The sequence below is a fragment of the Drosophila sechellia genome, chromosome 2L (assembly GCF_004382195.2).
Source record: "Drosophila sechellia strain sech25 chromosome 2L, ASM438219v1, whole genome shotgun sequence".
In the NCBI taxonomy this organism is placed as follows: Eukaryota; Metazoa; Arthropoda; class Insecta; order Diptera; family Drosophilidae; genus Drosophila; species Drosophila sechellia.
The window spans coordinates 22,646,290-22,660,895 of record NC_045949.1 but is presented as its reverse complement, the minus strand read 5'-3'; the positions used below and the strand labels follow the sequence as shown (position 1 = coordinate 22,660,895).

At 39.4% G+C, this 14,606-nt stretch overlaps 1 protein-coding gene and 1 long non-coding RNA gene across 8 annotated transcripts; one reads left to right on the top strand and one right to left on the bottom strand.

Moving 5' to 3' along the window:
* The first annotated feature begins 1,192 nt into the window (after positions 1-1,192).
* LOC6620430 (60S ribosomal protein L21) lies at positions 1,193-1,916 on the top strand. The gene is made up of 2 exons (XM_002044591.2): positions 1,193-1,277; positions 1,337-1,916. The coding sequence occupies exon 2, from the start codon at positions 1,353-1,355 to the stop codon at positions 1,830-1,832; it is 480 nt and encodes a 159-aa protein (XP_002044627.1). The 5' UTR covers positions 1,193-1,277; positions 1,337-1,352; the 3' UTR covers positions 1,833-1,916.
* A 184-nt stretch (positions 1,917-2,100) lies between these two features.
* LOC116802148 lies at positions 2,101-5,949 on the bottom strand. Of its 7 annotated transcripts, XR_004362519.1 has the most exons (4): positions 5,935-5,949; positions 5,704-5,878; positions 2,603-2,845; positions 2,101-2,454 (listed from the first exon to the last, which is right to left on the bottom strand). It is a non-coding gene; the product is annotated as an uncharacterized LOC116802148 (long non-coding RNA). The 7 variants fall into 7 exon arrangements; XR_004362523.1 differs by lacking the exon at positions 5,935-5,949 and having other exon boundaries at positions 2,603-2,757; positions 5,704-5,721; XR_004362520.1 differs by lacking the exons at positions 5,704-5,878; positions 5,935-5,949 and adding an exon at positions 3,328-3,357.
* Between the last annotated feature and the right edge of the window lie 8,657 nt (positions 5,950-14,606).

Below are 14,606 nucleotides of genomic sequence, written 5' to 3'. Positions count from 1 at the left end.
ATATGATATATGGTGCCAATTTATAAAAAATAATATACATTTAAGGTCAACGAACTTCTAAGGTGAAGGGCATATTTTGTCAAATTTACAATGCATCGCTAATCAATTTTTCGATTTGTAAAACGGACGAAATGACAGGCCGAACTGAAAAGTAAATGCATTTTTTCATATCAATTCAGATTATATAAGCTCAGGGAATAAATAGTTACTCAGTGGTCTATTGATCTTTATTCCTCATCATAGCAAGAACATTCTGCCACTTAGTCATATTATAATCAAAGAATTTCTGACCCCATCTCAGATTTGACAAGATTTTACGTCGTCAAAACTTTTCAGCTATGCAGCCACACTGTTGGTGAAACGAAACTGGCAGGTAAATAAATGCTTATAAAATGAAGAAAATGAATTTATTAATTAATTAAAAGTATTGGTTGTAAATAAAGCTAACTAATTTAATTAGTTAAATGGCTAAAGTGCAGAAAAAAAAATAATTGCGAACATTGTAATTAAAACTATGAATTATGCGGCAGCTGTATTGTCTGGAAAAAGCTGAAACAGCTGTTTACCGCTTAATGCATACAGAGAAATATTCCAATAGTAAAACGATAGAAAAAAATTTAGAAAACCAGAGCACCTAAAAACGAAATCAAAAGATTTTGGCCAAATCGAGTTCGATAAAAATTACGATTACCAGATTGTTCTTAAAAGGAAGCAAATTAATACTGATTAAATCCCACGATAAACACTAAGCACTTAAGCAGAACGTTTCTTTTATTTCACCCCACTTGCATAAAGCCCGCAGCACTGTGAAAACAACTAACAAAATATAAAAGTACTATATTTGCCAGGACTATATCATTCTTAAGGTTATATTTATCTTCAAAATTGTATCAATAAATTCGGTCAAATCAGCAAATTAATCCCGAGCGCATATTAACGTCTCCGAATCGGACACAGCTGCTCTCAGCGATTATTAGTATCTAGATTAGTATCTATAATGTATAATGTTTTTATATTATATAAAAATTTAACTAAATCGTTATTAATTTCAAATTTTCAGACTTGGGATTGGGGCTTAGCAAAGAAAATCCTATTGTTTAAAACATTCATAAAATTTTGCTACTCATTAAATATTGAGCTTCATGTGTAATTTAGTGTGGACGGTACGTTATATTTATTTTCTAAACTCTTTTTTGCTATGAGTGGCAACGCTATTCAAGTAGCCATCTTTCTTTCTTTTCCCAACTATACGACCGCGTGGACGTCAGTTCGAAGAGGTTTGGTCAATATTTCTTAATTATGAATTGAAAAAATCTAATAAGACTCTTTATTACAGGGGATTATAAATCAAAATGACTAACTCAAAGGGCTATCGTCGCGGCACGCGGGACATGTTTTCCCGTCCCTTCCGAAAGCATGGAGTTATTCCGTTGTCCACATACATGCGGGTTTTCAAGATCGGCGACATCGTTGATATTAAGGGGCATGGTGCTGTACAGAAGGGCTTGCCCTATAAGGCATATCATGGCAAAACCGGGCGCATATTCAATGTGACTCAGCACGCCGTTGGTGTAATAGTAAACAAACGCGTAAGAGGTAAAATCCTTGCTAAGCGTGTCAATGTGCGCATTGAGCACATCCACCACTCCAAGTGCCGCGAAGACTTTTTGCGCCGCGTGAAGGAAAATGAGCGATTGCTGAAGGAGGCGAAGGAAAAGGGACAATGGGTCAGTCTGAAGCGTCAGCCGGAACAGCCGAAGAAGGCGCACTTTGTTAAGAAACTTGAGGAACCGATTGCTCTGGCCCCGATTCCATACGAATTCATTGCCTAAAGGGATTTCATTGTTTGGAAATTGTACGGAATGAAATAATATTTGATATAATTTCAGTAAACAAAAAAATGTGCCCAACATAAACAGACTTTGTAATTTTCATTTTGCCATAAGGTCGGTATCCAACTAAAGTTTTGATTAGCGAGAACTCGGAAATCGAGCCGATTACGTCTCCTTAGTATTGAAAGGTTTTTATGTTCAAAGTCATTTGTCCACCATTTTAAGTAAAATGTCCTCAAATTGTTGATACTAAAGGTACAATTAAAGCTTATACTCTTCATTTATATACATTTATTCACTCAAACTACCGTAGGTCACAGCTTGTTTCGCGCAGTTGGGAAATTGCTGCTAGACTAAGAAAGACAAAAGCAAATCCGTCTTTAAGGCTGTCAAATTTTTGATTACATGTCTGCGGACTGCTGGCGTAATTTCTAAATACGTGAGTGCATTTCCAGACGAGCCAAGTCTTGACAAGTGCTGCTGTGTGTTTGGGCTTTTCTACATTTTGCATCAGTCTCTTCTTTCAGTGCCACATACATACGCCAACCATATCGAGATCTCCGTCACGCTCTCCCATGGGTTTCAAGTGCTTGTTTTGAAGTTGGTTGGCCATCCATCAAAACTAAAAATGTTTAATTTGCGTGCGTTAGAAAAAATAACGTCGTCTCAAATCGAAATTTAATGATCAGCTATTTCATTACTTTATGAAAGAATGTTTTCGTAATACTCCAGCTTTAAAATTTATAGCATGTAATACAATTAATTCTCACTGTTTCTGGACTATTTTCGTCCTCGATCCTGATGCTAATTCTGGAGCCAAAAGCTTTCGGTTTTCAAAGCTCCTCGTTGTCGTTGATGTACAGATACGGTCCAAACGGGCCGTTGATAATATATTGCAACTGGGTTGGGCTTCCAAATACCATTTCTGCAATAACCCGCATAGTTTTAAGGTCATTTCATAATTGGCATTTCGTTGGTTTCTCGGAATCTTAATATTGAAGTGTAATCAAGCTCTGAAAGTCATAGTATTAATGTATTCCAAACATTTTGGAATTAAATGGACAATTTATTAAATATAAATATACTCCAAACAAATGTATGCGACATGAAAATAAGCTAATTTTTTTGTTTTTATAAACGTTACTCGTAAAGTAAAAGGGTAACAGGTACAAAGAAACGTTTCCGACCATATTAAGTATATAATTTCTTGATCTATTCGATCTCAGTAACCATAAAAGCTAGAAGGTTGAGCCATATTACCAGGCCCACTGTAACGCCTATAAACCACCCAAAACTGCCACGCCCTCACTTTCGAAAACTGTTTTAATATTTTTTCATATTTTTTATTAGATTTCTAAATTTCTATCGATTAGACAAAAAAACCTGGACCCCAACACACCGCCCAAAGCCTGTCACGTTCATACCAATAAAAATATATTGATATTTTTTCATTTTATTATTATGCTTGTAAGTTTCTTTCGATTTAATAAAATACCTTTTGTCTATTTGTAATTGTTGCCAATAAGTTTATCTAGGTTCTGCTCTATCATGAATGATGTAATTGTGTGGGAAAAAAGGGAATATCTCATGGTGGAGGATGGCGTCAATTGACTACCTTAAGGCTATTTATGGTATGTTCATGTAAAATTTCTTAAGCGGTTTGGACTTAGTTAAGGTATAATTAACGTGGGCGTGTGAGCTTGAGATATCGCGTTATTTCTAAAAGTGTTTTACCTGACAACCTAACAAATCCCTTCAGTACAAAAATTGTTAGCAAGAATTTTGCTCGCGAGTGTTCGAAAAAAACAAAAGCAGATCTCCACAGGCTTCTTCTAGCATAGTTTCGAACACAGAAGTCAAGCCGAATTCTGCCGTGTCGCTGCCGCGCTGCCTATGCTCGCAGTTCAAATTTGTTGTTTTTTTCGAAGTAGTGCAGAGCACTGACATAAAATGATAGTGAGAGGAGACAAAATCAGAGTAATGAAAAAAACAAGAGAGAATGCTATAGCCGAGTTTCCCGACTATTAGGTACCCGTTACTCAGCCAGTGTGAATGCGAACGCGAAATTACATTATGTTTCTGGGATATCGATAGATATTGGGACATAAAACGAGAAAAAAGGTAAAAATTTTTCACAAGTGTGGGCGCGGCAGCTTTGGGCGGTTAGAGTGTGCGTAAGAATGGGCTTGGCAACATGGGTCAACTTGCGCTGCGTCTATATCTCTAGAATATGTATGCTGAATCTCAACTTTATATCTGTTATAGTTCCTGTGATCTCGACGTTCATATGGGCGGACAGACCGACGGACAGGGCCATATCGACTCGGCTATTGATCCTGATAAAGAATATATATATGTCGCATTACGAATGTATTTTGACCACTGTACGTTTCTGTCACATTATTAACATGGTTAGACCACTGCGCTTGCAAGACGCAGCTGGGCAATGAGTTTGGTATATTGTGAGGTCATTCTTAGAATTTGACTACAACGTAGAATATGACTGGCGCCAAAGTACCGTTACGAGTGAGGCGACGGCGTTGTCGCGCTGTCGCCAAGTGTAGTCCAGCTAGCGTGTGTAAAGGATAGATCGATGGGTAGAAAATACAATCAGTTGCATACAGACGATCGCGCACGACGGTTGGAATTCGCTTCACTCGAAAGGTTTATTTGCCAATATGGAAGATCAGGCGCAAGAAAATGCCAACGCTGCGACATATACTTTATGGTCGGAAACGCTTCCTTCTGCGTGTCATATACTTTTGAACGAATATAGTATACCCTTTTACTCTACGATTAACTAGGTATAGACCTCTAAATGACGCTATAAAACTTTGTGGGATATGTATAAATTTTTAAGTTTATATATTGGATATTGGATCTGTTCATTTAATATTATGAATGAAATATATAATAATATTCTTCACGCAAAGTTCAAGCATAATAGTAAGCATAATATAATAAGTAAAAATTAAACTTTTCAATGACTTCACGCAAAGTACAATCACCTTTACAAACAACACTCTGACACTCTTCGTAACCATCAAACGCTAAGAGTTACGCGAAGTTAAGCCTAAAGAAAAAAAATGTTGGCCACAGTGAGGACGTGAAGGCTCTAAACGAAAATGGATTCTCGCTTTTGGCCAACGATAAAATAATAATAAATTTGGAAAATCAACGGACAGGTCCATGAAATTTAAAGTCGCCACCTATACATTTGGGAGAAGAACTCAAAGAAATTGATAAATAAAATGTTGTAGTTAAAAAACCCAATGCCTCATATGAAAAATAACATCGATGTCTTGTTACTATCAGCCATTTGACAGGCGACTCACATGAAACAGACACATTGAAACTAAGAAAACACTCCTAATGATAAGGGCTAATGGCCCTTAACCCAGGTCAGGGTTTCAGGAATTCAAATCAAGCCAGCTTACAACGTAGCGATTATTCAGCTTAACTTATTTAAAATTCAGCACGCTTATTGTTAGTCGACTTATAGAGAAGATTTAATAAATAAAAGCAGGGACCGAAATTATATATTTTCAGAAAGTGGAGACAAAATTGGACAAGACAGTATTAGGCTGCGCCGTGTTACTGCCGTCGGCATTACTCTTAGCGACGAATGTATTTCATATAAAAAAGACATATGTATTAGAAGTATAAGTATTAAAAGCATTAAAGAGCATTTGAAATGTTAAAATAGCGTTATTCCAAAGACACTAGAATAACTAGAATATTCTAGTGTCTTTGGAATAACGTGCAAAAGTTCTGAAGCTTTCCCATCACTTAAAACAGAGATTCATACCGATGCATCCAAGTATGGATTCGGGGATAAGTTGTAACACCCAGTGTTCTACAATGTACTTACAGGAAGTCCATTACGTTACAGCAAACAGATCAGGGTCGAAAATTAAACAAAATTGCTTTGCTTTGGCCGACATGCGAAAGGCTCAATGTAGTGAACGACGTTCTGAATCAAGATCCTAACAAAGAGCTAGGTTTTAAATGTGAGAATTCTAAGCTCGGAAGGAGGTTCAACCAATCTGAAAAATACCTAGGTTTCAGAATTCAAACTATTAACTGTTTTAAATATGCCTACTTATGATATTTCATTAATTCAAGACTGTTTGATGTCTAAGTAAGATAATGAAAGAAATAAAACTGAAAGCAAGAAACATTTTATGCCAAAGAAAAGGTAGGTAAACGACATGGTCATTATCTGAGGGCCGTAAAATGTTGAAAGAGTGGAAGAAAGCACGTATAACACACACACACAAACAGAAAAATTAAACCAAACGCAAATAGTTGTTATGTCGGCGTATTAGTGCCCTCGCCTTCAAAAAGAACTTGGGCCAAGGCATACGATGTTCAGGATGTAAACGGTATGCTTGGTGTAAACGGTGCTGCAGTCGTGATGTTTTGATTAATCTTATTTTCTTACGACCTTTCTGTTGAAATGATCGACACCGATATATATATATATATATATATATATACATATATGTATATATATATACATTCTTTTTGCTTAATGCTAGCTTATAAGTTGGACCGAATATAATTCTTATATCTACCGTAAACTATACTACTACATGGTACATTGGCCCTTTTGAGTATCCATTCTAACACAACTCGGCCGTCCTGACTACCATATCCCCTGAACATGGTTTACATTGCTTGTTTGTAGTTGTATAATGATTTTTTTTCTGATGCTTTCATACTATATATATTTGATTGATTTTTATTATCAGTGTTCGTTTTTATTTCTTGTTGCCTATCCAATGTTTAATATTTTTAATGTTCCAGCCATCTTGGTACGGGTTACGGGAAGGAAAACCTTCTACGCCCTTTAACGAGAATCTGTCGTATCTTTATACTTTTGAAATCACGTGTGGAACTTTGCATTTTGGAATCAATTTTCCAAAGATCTCTATCTTCTTCAGTATTATCTAACGCCTTTAGCTTTTCTTTTAATTCGTCTACTATTTGTCCTCTTTGCTCTAAACCAAACAGCACTTTGCTTGGAGTTTGCTTGATACTGCGGTGTTGTGTATTATTTAATACGTGCTCAACTTTATCTATTACTGTTTCCTAATATATACCATTTTCCGGTTCTAACAATTTCGCTATCATTGGACCCAGACTTCTGTTGACTCTTTCAACATGTCCGTTCGCATCTAGTCGCAACCTTTATATGGTTAATATCGAACTCTAACAAGAAATCCTCAAACTCTTCGGATGTAAAACAACTTCCCCTATCTGAAATTAATCATTTAGGCTTCCTGTATGCTCTAAAATAGTCCTGCAGAGCTGTAATGACCTCCCTTGTATTAGTGGTCTTTGTAGCATATAAACGAACGAACTTTGTAAAACCGCCGATGACAATGACTTCGTTATCCCTTCTCAGATCTTCGAAAATGTTGTTTACGAACATTTGAAACACCGCCGCCGCAGTTTTTAGGCCCATTGCATTCTGAGAAACTCAAATTGATTTTTTATAAACAAATACATCTGTTTAGCTATTGAGCTTTTTCAATAGCTGTTGCGAATAATAAAAAACCGAAGAAAGTTTGTTTTTATTACGACACTTTTTATTTTGCGGATTGTTATTCTTTTACGATAGCGATAATTGAATGCGTAAGTTTGGTCTTTTCCGAAACACGAAGAATTGGCAACTGGCGGGCAGACAGCCGAAATGCAGCGGCCAAGCTTAACGTAGGTAGCTAACAACAACAAACAAGGAATGAGCGCCGTACAGATAAATGCGTGCGAGAGCAGCGGTTTGCACTATGGGCATCGCAACTGCTACCACGGACTAATTTGGCTTATAATATTAAAGAATATGAGATATCATGCGGCTGCATGACCCAACATCCTCCCCCCATTGGAAGCTTGGCTTCCAACAGAGTCCTCAAGGGGAAGCAGACACAGTTTGTTCACTGCCCGCCTTATTACTCCAGACGCGGTCCTCAATTCTGCAACTCGACTGCATGACTCTCGCCAAAGGCCATCTCATTGGGGGTAGATTCTCGTCGTTAACAAGAACGACGTTGTCCACGACTACGCCAGGCTTTGGGGTGCGCCACTTGGAACGCTGCTGGAGCAACGTCAAGTACTCTTCCTTCCATCGCGACCAAAATATTTGCTGAAGAAAGGAGATGCGCTGCCAAGAGTCAAGCCGATTATAGTTTACGCCCGTTATATCTGGCTCGTCAAACGACGAAGGCGGACCACCATTGAGAAAATGCGCCGGAGTGAGGACATCCAGATCGGCAGGGTTCTCTGAAATGGGAACTAAAGGTCTGGAGTTAATAACTGCCGACATGTGGCACACCAGCGTCCTCAGCTCGTCGAAGGTCAGAACCGCCGTACCCACAGCGCGGTAGAAATGATGTTTGGCCGTTTTCACCGCTGCTTCCCAAAGTCCACCGAAATGGGGCGACCGTGGAGGGATGAACCGCCAGTCAATCGTCTCCGAAAGCAAAAATTCTGAACGGAGCCTTGATGCTCGCTGCTGAGAAATAACCTTCGAAGTTCCAGAAGTTCATTTCTGGCGCTGACAAAGTTGGTGGCGTTGTCTGACCAAATTTGCTTCGGCTTCCGCCGGGTGCATATGAACCTCTTGAGTCCGCACAGAAACGCAACTGTTGAGAGATCCTTGATCAGCTCCAGGTGCACTGCCTTGGTTGCAAAGCATATAAATACGCAGACGTAACATTTAACCGCGGGCTTGTTGCGACTATCCGACTTGTGAAAGAAGGATCCACAGAAGTCTATACCAGCCACCTCAAAAGCGTGAGATCCTTCCAAGTGTTCCTTGGGAAGATCCGCCATTATGTGCTATATCAGCCGCGGCTTAATCCGAAAACATCTGATGCATATGTTCACGGCCTTGGTAACCGTCTTCCTCCCCACAATAGGCCAATATTGGGATCGAATTGCACCCAGAAGAGCTCGAGGTCCGGCATGAAGATTGCTTTCATGGTAATGCGATATAATTGCCAGAGTCACCGGATGGGACCTTGGAAGGATTTTCGGGTGGCGGCCATCAAAGTACAATGACGAATTCCGGAGGCGAACGCCTACTCTAAGAAGTCCAAATTGATCCAGGAACGGCGAGAGCGATAATATGGGACTAGACGAGGAAACTCTTCCCAGCGTTTTTAGGGACTTCAGGTCCTCCCATAAATGCGGTCGTGGGTTAGGGTAACTATGTTTCATAGTAGTATTGGTTATGGAATGTTTAAACTGTTCTAATTAAACATGTCTTCGTTGGTTGAAGTGAACAAAGCGAATGTTTTTTGATTGTGGTAATTGTGCTGCTCACAGGCAGCTCTTATATATATATGTGTGTGTTTTGCTACATAGTTCCGCAAGTAGATCGCTCTGTCCCTGTCTCGCATACTTCTGTAAGTTGTGTATGTTGGTGCTGCTCAGAGTCCCGGTTGATGGCATAGGCGTAGTACGGGAAGTCTGCAGGGGAACACTGAAAGTGGTAACTCCTCCCCCCCTAGAATGTCGTGACGGCCAGCGAGATGGAATGCTTGACGGAACGACTTGCGGTGTAGCTAGTATACTTATAATTAACATTAATATTGTAGTGCTTATATGTATATATGTTCGTGTGTGTTTTTTGTAATAAATATTATTATTATTTACATTAATAGTGCTTATCGTGTTGTGTGTTCTATTTGCTTCTTGAAACAGGGTGATGTGTTTTTTTTTTTTTTTTTTTTTTTTTTATTTATTATTATTTTGTTTGTATTTTATATCTTTATTTTATTTATTTTATTTTTGTTCTAATCTGTTTGTCTATCTTTAAATTTTCTTTTTATTTTTTCTTTATGAACTTTTTGTCCTTTTTTCGTTTCAAAAGTTATTCCGTGGTCTGTTCTAACTATATGCTTAGAAAATTTTGGCGTTATCTTATTTCTTCTATTTTCTTTTCTAAATACTATATCTTCTGCTGTTAGTGGTAGTGGGTCTGTCCTTGTTTCATTCTGTTTCTGATTTCTCTCTATGGCCTTTGCTGTCATTTCTGTTTGAACTTGGGTGTATAATTTTGTCTTAAATTCTTTAAGTTTCTGTAAATAATCGTGTTCATCTGAATACTCTACTGTTCTATTGAATACATGGGTCTTTCCTGTAAATAATTCAAATGGTGTCAATTTTGTTGCCGAATGTATTGCATTGTTGTAGGTTATTAAGGTTTCGGTTAGTATTTCTTCGTGGTCACAGTTTATTTTATGGTCTTTTTTTACTTTATAAATTATTCTGTACGTTTCCGTCAGAGTGGAATGTAGTCTTTCTACTGTGGAATTACTACTAGACTGCTGGAATGAAGTAAAATGAAGTTGCATGTTATATTGTTTACAAAAATCTTTGAATAGTTTAGAGTTAAATTCAGCCCCCTGATCACAAATAATTAGTTGAGGTAACCCATAATTTAAAACGAATTTTTTCAATTCCGTAATAATAGTAATGGTATTTCTATTCTGGATTGTGTATGCTGCTGCAAACTTAGAAAACTTGTCTATGATTGTAAACATAATTGTTAATATAATACAAATCTATGTGAACTATCTGTAGCGGTAATGCTGGTATTTGAGGTACTTGAAATTTAAGTTTCTGAGGGTTTCTGTCGTATTTCATAGTCTGACAAATGTCACAATTATTAATTATTTTTGTTACAACTTCTTTTACTCTTGGGAAATAATACAATCTTCTTACATGCAATATGGTCTCATATATTCCTCTGTGATTACTATTTTCGTGATCTTTTATTAATATGGAATTTTGTTCTTCAGGGTTTAACACCTCTTTGAGGAACAGTGTCGCACGAATAATTTTACAACCCTTTTTTTCAAAGTAATCCTTATATATCATAAATATTCTGTTGAATATATCGTTGCTTGTCATAATCGCACAAAGCCTTCCTGATTTTAAGGTGTCCTTAAGTCTTTTTAATATATTGTCGTCCGTATATTGTGGCTGTACGAATGTTATCCTTATTTTGTTTTTAAAAGGTGTTTCAGTTATCTTGTCTACAATTTCTCCTATTTTCAAAATTAATTGCATCTTAAAATCGTTTATTGGTTTTTTCGTTATTTTCGCGATTTCTCCTGAATCCCCAGGGTCATCCCCGTTGACTGCTTCTACTGACTCACTTTCATTTACAAATGTTTCGACTTGCATTCTACTTAATGCATCTGCGTTAGTATTAAATTTGCCTTTCTTATAAACGATATCATATTCGTACTCCGTTAACTGTAGTCTCCACCTTATTAGTTTAGCGTTATTTTTTATATTATTTAAATAAATTAAGGGCTGGTGATCTGTATAAATCGTAAACTTTGTCCCGTATAAGTATTGTCGAAATTGTTTAACCGCCCAGACTATGGCTAGCATTTCTTTTTCTGAAGCGGAATAATTAACTTCAGCCCTATTTAGCGTCCGACTTGATACTGGTTTGTCATTTCCTACTTTTCCTTGTGACAACACTGCTCCTAGTGCGTAGTTACTAGCGTCTGTCGTTAGTAAGAACGGTTTGTCATAATCTGGATATTGTAAAATCGGGTCGTTGCATAGTAATGTTTTTGCGTATAGATGTTTGTGTCACAATTAATGTTACTATATATTTTTATATTTGATTTGCGTTTTTGCATACAAAATTGATATTTTCACAACGATCTTGCTTCACTGGAGGACAACTCTTGAATGATCTAAAGAATTTTAATATTGCCTTACCATAGCTGTGGTCTGTGGCAGCGACGTCGACGACGCTGGCTTAGGCGCCATAGATGTCGCGACGAAAATTTTTATTATATATTTTTTTTAATTTTTTCCGTTGCAAACCGTGTGGTAGTAGTTGGGTAATACCCGTGATCGGACGACATTTACCGTTTCTCGGCTTAGCTGAATTTAGCTGTTAGTCGTGAGTCGGCGGTGGCGACTCGCAACGCCAGCCAGGCGACGTCGTCGACGCTAGGTAGGCGCCGGAGTCGTCGCGCAGAACTGCCGAATTGATATACATGCTTATATGTATGTGTATGTATGTATTATATGTGTGTTTGTATATATGTATTTTTTGTACGTTTTGTATGTATGCTCACATCAGCTACTGTAATGTAAGCGAACTATTCGACCGATATGAATTCGGCACCTCACACTGCCATATAGAGGATAGCGTGTGAACAAATAGAACACGGCTAACGAATACACTTGCTGATTGAACATTTCGTTGCGGATGGGCATAGGCGCCTGTTTCATCCGTGAGCCTAGGTGGCCCTTTGTTGATCGTTGCGAGTGGGCATTGGCGCCTGTTTCACTCGGGAACTTAGTTGGTTCTTATGCGATGCACATAACTTGTATACATCTGTATTTTCGATATCTATTATTCTTTCACTTTGCCATTTATCACTTCCAATGCTTACTTTGCTAATAATATTATTCCAATCTGCATTGCGTGGGGTCTTCGTCCTCGGCTCTTTTTCTAGTCCAATGACGAGTCCGACTGCGCCAGTTACCGGTCGTGGGTTAGGGTAACTATGTTTCATAGTAGTATTGGTTATGGAATGTTTAAACTGTTCTAATTAAACATGTCTTCGTTGGTTGAAGTGAACAAAGCGAATGTTTTTTGATAGTGGTAATTGTGCTGCTCACAGGCAGCTCTTATTATATATAAGAGTGTGTGTTTTGCTACATAGTTCCGCAAGTAGATCGCTCTGTCCCTGTCTCGCATACTTCTGTAAGTTGTGTGTGTTGGTGCTGCTCAGAGTCCCGGTTGATGGCATAGGCGTAGTACGGGAAGTCTGCAGGGGAACACTGAAAGTGGTAACTCGCGCGCTGCACCAACCGCAGCATCATATGAGTACCCTCTTGTATGTGTGCGACGGTGAGCCCAGGATGACGAATTCCATTACAAAATTTGTATGTATGCAAATACTCGTTGCAGTGAGGGGTAAGTATTTGCGAATTTGGAGCTAGCAATTACATCCACGTACGGCGACTTTACGATGAACACACTTCGACGAAGCTCAAGCACCGGTTTGTCAGGACAAACAGCTGTTGGCCAATCTCTTTCAGGCTCCGTAAGATAGGCGGGTCCATGCGACCAGAGTGACGATTCGCTAAGCTCAGACGGCAGGGATCCTCTGGATAAGATGTCAGCCGGATTTAACGCTGTTGGAACATACCGCCAAGCCGTGACATCTGTCAGCTCCTGAATGGCAGCAACCCTATTTGCCACAAATATGTTGAACCTGGCGGGCTCATCTCGGATCCAGGAAAGTGCCACCGTCGAGTCGCACCAACAATAGTAGCGTCCTTTAATTACTTTCAAGCCAACTATTTCCCTCATGATTTTAGCCAGAAGATCCGCACCACAAAGCTCCAGCTTTGGTACTGTTATGGTCTTCAACGGAGCTATGCGCGACTTCGAACAAAGCAAATGGCTAAAACTTTGATTCCCTTTAGAAACCACATAAACGCAGGATCCATAGGCATCAATGCTTGCATCACAAAACCCATGCACCTCAAGACCAGACTCTGCGCTAAACACCAACCGAGGGAAACTAACATGACTTATTATTTCAATACTGCGACATATATCAAACCATTTCGTGTTATGAGTTTCCGGGAGGCTTTCATCCCAGGACAGCTTTTCCTTGCAGAGCTGCTGCAAAAAGACTTTACACCTTGTAATTACCGGACCGACCAGGCCGAGAGGATCGTAAAATTTAGCAATCGCAGACAAAACAGAGCGCCTGCAGGGTGTCAGTGACGACTGAAAGGCAGAGAACGAAAACAATTGCTGGTCGGAGGCGGGATCCCAAGCGAGACCTAAAGTTTTGGTGAAATCGCTACCATCTTCAAACTTCATGTATGACTCCTTGTCCTCGGCGGGCACACCCTCCAGCACAAGCGGAATGTTAGAGCACCATTTCCTTAGCTTGAGCTTGCCCTTCGCAAGAATGCCAGCCCTCTGTTGCATTATGCTGATAGCATCCTTTACCGTGCCTGAACCGGAGATAAGATCATCCACGTAGAAATCACGCCGAAGGATTTCTGATCCAATGGGAAACGATGCCTGCTCATCGATTGACAACTGCTGCATTGCCCTTACGGACAAGAAGGAGGCTGGTTTGGTGCCGAGACTGTGTCGAGTTTGTATACTTGACGGTCATCGATCTGGGAGTCCCTCCATACAATGCACTGCAAATAGCTATCTTCTTGCGAGACCCTTACACATCGGTACATTTTACATATGTCTCCTGTAACGGAAACTGGGTGTGAGCGAAATCGAATTAGGATGTGAAATAGCTTGGGCTGGATGACCGGGCCAGCCATTAACACATCGTTAAGCGAGTAACCAGTGGAAGTGGCAGCTGATCCGTCAAAGACAACGCGAAGCTTGGTGGTAGTGCTATCCTCCTTCATGACGCAATGATGTGGCAAAATGATGTGCCTCGGAGGCAGGCACAGGCGACATATGTCCCAGATCACGATATTCCTTCATGATCGCCGCATATTTAACCCTCAAGCCAGGGTGCTTTGTAAGCTTCCTTTCCAGCGACAAGAATCTGCGCAAAGCCTGAGGATAGGAATCTCCTAAAGAGTCCAAATGGAGTTTTAGCGGCAACCGTACCGAGTAATCGCCAGCTGGCAGTCGGGTGTAATTTTTAACAAAGTGGGCCTCGCAATCTAGCTCCTCCTTAGTGGCTTGAACTATTGGGCCGGGACAATTTTCTACCTCCCAAAAGCGCTGCAGAA

Bases quoted from the DNA above. Each gene is read 5' to 3' on its own strand.
- LOC6620430 (XM_002044591.2), top strand. From the start codon at position 1,353: ATGACTAACTCAAAGGGCTATCGTCGCGGCACGCGGGACATGTTTTCC.